The sequence below is a fragment of the Aptenodytes forsteri genome, unplaced genomic scaffold (assembly GCF_000699145.1).
Source record: "Aptenodytes forsteri isolate BGI_AS27 unplaced genomic scaffold, ASM69914v1 Scaffold113, whole genome shotgun sequence".
Taxonomy (NCBI): Eukaryota; Metazoa; Chordata; class Aves; order Sphenisciformes; family Spheniscidae; genus Aptenodytes; species Aptenodytes forsteri.
The window spans coordinates 711,938-715,367 of NW_008795032.1; the positions used below are offsets into that span (position 1 = coordinate 711,938).

General features: G+C 55.8%; 2 protein-coding genes across 2 annotated transcripts in view; one reads left to right on the forward strand and one right to left on the reverse strand.

Annotated features, from left to right (window-relative positions):
• The window catches only part of SNX1 (sorting nexin 1), a 14,203-nt gene extending 13,127 nt beyond the window's left edge, over positions 1-1,076 (reverse strand). The window contains exon 1 of the mRNA XM_009276342.1: positions 1,008-1,076. Coding sequence (XP_009274617.1) covers positions 1,008-1,076 — 69 coding nt within the window. The remainder of the gene's footprint in view (positions 1-1,007) is intronic.
• A 77-nt stretch (positions 1,077-1,153) lies between these two features.
• B2M (beta-2-microglobulin) overlaps positions 1,154-3,430 on the forward strand; it is a 19,666-nt gene continuing 17,389 nt past the window's right edge. Inside the window, exon 1 of the mRNA XM_009276343.1 lies at positions 1,154-1,264. Coding sequence (XP_009274618.1) covers positions 1,154-1,264 — 111 coding nt within the window. The remainder of the gene's footprint in view (positions 1,265-3,430) is intronic.

Sequence of the window (3,430 nt, forward strand, 5' to 3'; positions counted from 1 at the left end):
GGCCGGGACAAGCCATCCCCAGGACTTCCAACACAGCTGATCCTGCCACAGCAAACAGCCCCTTGGGCACACAGCTTCGCCGGGGGGGGACCATCCCAGCTACTGGGAGCAGGCTTGGAGACAAGGGTCTGGGGACACCAGAAGGCAGAGCTATTTCTGCATTCCTGCTGCAGGCAAGCGCTACGGACACCGGCCTCACAAATCATCCCTCATTTTGCAGGCAGACAAGCAAGTACAAGTTATTCTAAGCAGGAATCGGACAGCAAGCGCTTTTCTTTAATGTCTTAGCAGAGAACAGAACAGGTCTTTGACAGCCAGTAAATGCAGCACTATTAGCAGCGCCTCCGAACCGACAGGCTCCTTGGTGCTTTCTTCAGCAAGGAAACATCATCGGTTCCCACCGCTCCTGAAGGAGTAAAGTGGTGCTAACACAGCCCCTGTTTGAGGTGGGCCCAAGCCTTTGGGTACACAGAACATCAGCGTCGTTTGATGGCGAGTCCTCCTGCATTTTAGGTTGTTTTCCTGGAGGAGAAAGCTGGGACTGCTCCCAGCCTGGATCAGAACAGTTATAGGCAGGAGCTACATTTGCTAGTGATGGAGAGTGGGGAGCAGAGAGACCCACGCCAAACATCACACCCAGACCCCCACAGGGTCCTCCAGACAGACCTCCGGCTGGTGGCCAAGCCAACAAGAGTGCTACCACCACAGTGACCTCCTCCAGCCAGCAGCCAAGCCAACAAGAGGGCTGCTAACACCACAGTGACCTAAGTCAGGGACATTTGTAGCACGTCTCATTCTGATCCTCTGCTTCTGCAGGAGCTCTTCAAGCTGGTAAAGAAAAACCCCACTCTACATGGACAAGGTAAGGCGGGCTCTGAAGTTTCCCTAATGAGTCCTTTTCTGCATTTAAGAGCTGGAAGATGATCTACTTTTCTACTGTGACCGGGTTCTCAGTTTGCCTTAAATTTAGTTTCTAAGACTATGAAAGTACCACACCCTGTTCCTACTTCTCCATCTGCTACTACAGAAGAGCCACGGAACTCTTTTAGATCAGCCCATGACACAACACCCGCCATCTCGGAGGCCTGATTTAGCACACCCCAAACACCAGGCGTGCAGGCAGAAGCTCTCTAGGTCCCCCAGTGCAAGCCCGATGCCTACCACAGGGAAGCAGACCTTGGGTCAGAAGAGCCGGCACTCGAGGGCATCCCTAGAGAGGACTGCGATCACACAGCGATCCAACCTTTGTCAACAGACGGATGAGGTCCAGCTCCGGTTATATTTGTGGCTGACCCAAACGCTTCTTTGCTGGCTACTGTGTTATGGCTAAGTGCTGTCAAGCCACCTGAACGCCGGCAGCCGGGTGGATCTGCCTCACCAGCCCAACTCCCCTGCTTCACAGAAAGTGTTTTGCTAATGCTCAAGGGCAGCCAGACAGATCAAAGCCACCGGGTCGCACAGAAGAGCCAAGTATTAGTTATGACAGTTGCTTCAACAACAACACTAAGCACCTGATAAGCTGCTTTAGCTTAACAGACTCCAGTTTCAGCAAAGGGATGCTTTATTTGCATGAAAGCCCACGGCAGTTGGCACTTGTCCATTTTGGTAGGCTGCTTCTACCACAAAGCAACAAGCCACCTACTACATCTTCCAGTTCTTCAACAAAGAAAGGTCCTGAGAAGTTCAAGACCATCACTGTGCCCTGGTGCCAGCCAGAGGTATCAGCATCTTCTTGCAAGGCCAGGGTTGCACTTTCCTCGTGTTATTTTCAAAATATACGACTCTGCTGCTCTGTTTGCCCAGACCAACGTGAGAGTTTCAGCCTCACAAGCTCAAGCAGGGCAGAATCTACCCACATCTCCCCAACTCTGCCTTGTTCCCTGCTGCTAAGCCACCAGCAGAAGACAGCCTCCTGCTGAGCGAGCATGGCTCAGGGACACCAGGGCAGCACCAGGTCAGGTGCTTCATCAGAAGTGGGGCAGAGACAGCTCCAGCTTTGTGCCAGTAGCAGGAGAAGCTTGGCCAGGCCAGCTCCGTCCCCAGCAGCAGGCAGGTCCTGCGTTCACAGCCGCGGCCTCCTGCTCGAGGCCTCGCTGTGCCCGGCCCAGGGAAAACATCAGGGCTGGGAAACTGCTGACAGGAGAAGGTTCCTGGAGAGCTTTCTGCCAGAGACACCAACTCATCCTGCCCTGCCAGCAGGAGCAGGCAGGCTGGAAAAAGCCTGGGTGAGGCAGGCAGAGGCCACGGTATCAGCCCTCGCAGGGGACAACGTGACCAGCCTCAGCTCGCAGAGCTTAGGAAATCAACCCTGGTACCTGCAGCGTTCAAGTAACCAGCCTGCTGGAGGAGCCAGCTTCTACAGCCCCTCTAGCAGAGGTCCTCGCTCGGTGTAGACACCGAACCCAAGAACCAGAGGCCAGCAGCTGGCTGGGAAGGGATCCACCCTGGGAAAGCACCAGCCAGTGTTTTAACTCCCCTGTTGTCTGCTGGTCACTGTCTGGAGCAAACACCAGCGCAGCTGGCCAAAGCTGGCGTGAGTTAACGCCAACAGCCTTCAACAACCAGGGATTCATGCACAGGAGACTATTAGAAAAAAGAAAAGGCGCTGAAACCCTTCACCATTCACACCTTCAGCAGGGAATTCGTGCAGCACCACAGTGACCTGGTTTGCTGAACAAGTACCACCAAACCTTCCTAGACCCTCCTGCAGCCAATTGTGCTGGTACGAGGCAAAGAAAGTCACCAAGGTGTTGGTGACCCTCCTCACTGTGAGTGGGGGACATCGGATGCCTCCTGTCACCTCACCCCCACTGCACGGAGGGGTTCACCCCCCAGTACCAAACTGAAGGCAGCAAACACCACGCCAGCCACACCAGCACCCTCTGGATGTCGAAAAGATGACAGCTGATGGTGGGGGAAGGAAGATGAGGCTTTCCCCCGTGAAGCCTCACAAGCTGTGCAGCGGAGACGCTGGGCGACGGCCACCAGCAGGTTTCAAACCGGCAAGGCGGCCCGCTCGTGAGTTACTCTGACCCTGATTCTGGGGGGGTATCGAGCAGCAGGCAGCTGCCCCCAGCGCCATGCCCGAGCCACGCAGGGACTTCTTCACACTGACAGGCTCCTTCGAGACGCTCAGGTTCTGCAAGAATTGGCAGGTTATAACCCTGGTGAAACAGAGACAGGCCCGGCACGAGCCGTTTCGCAGTCCTGCAGCCAAGGGAGCCGCCTGCTCCCCCGGGGCCCGCTCCCTGACCCCCAGGCACCCACCTCGCCCCTCCACAGCCACCCAAGGCACTCGAGGTGCTCTCGGGGAGGGAGGAGACACCGGGCTCCCTGCAGGGACAAGCACCCTGGGACATCACCCCACCCTCCCCTTTTATTTTAGAGGGGTTTAGGGGTTTCCCCCTTTTTTAACCAAACCCGGAGGATG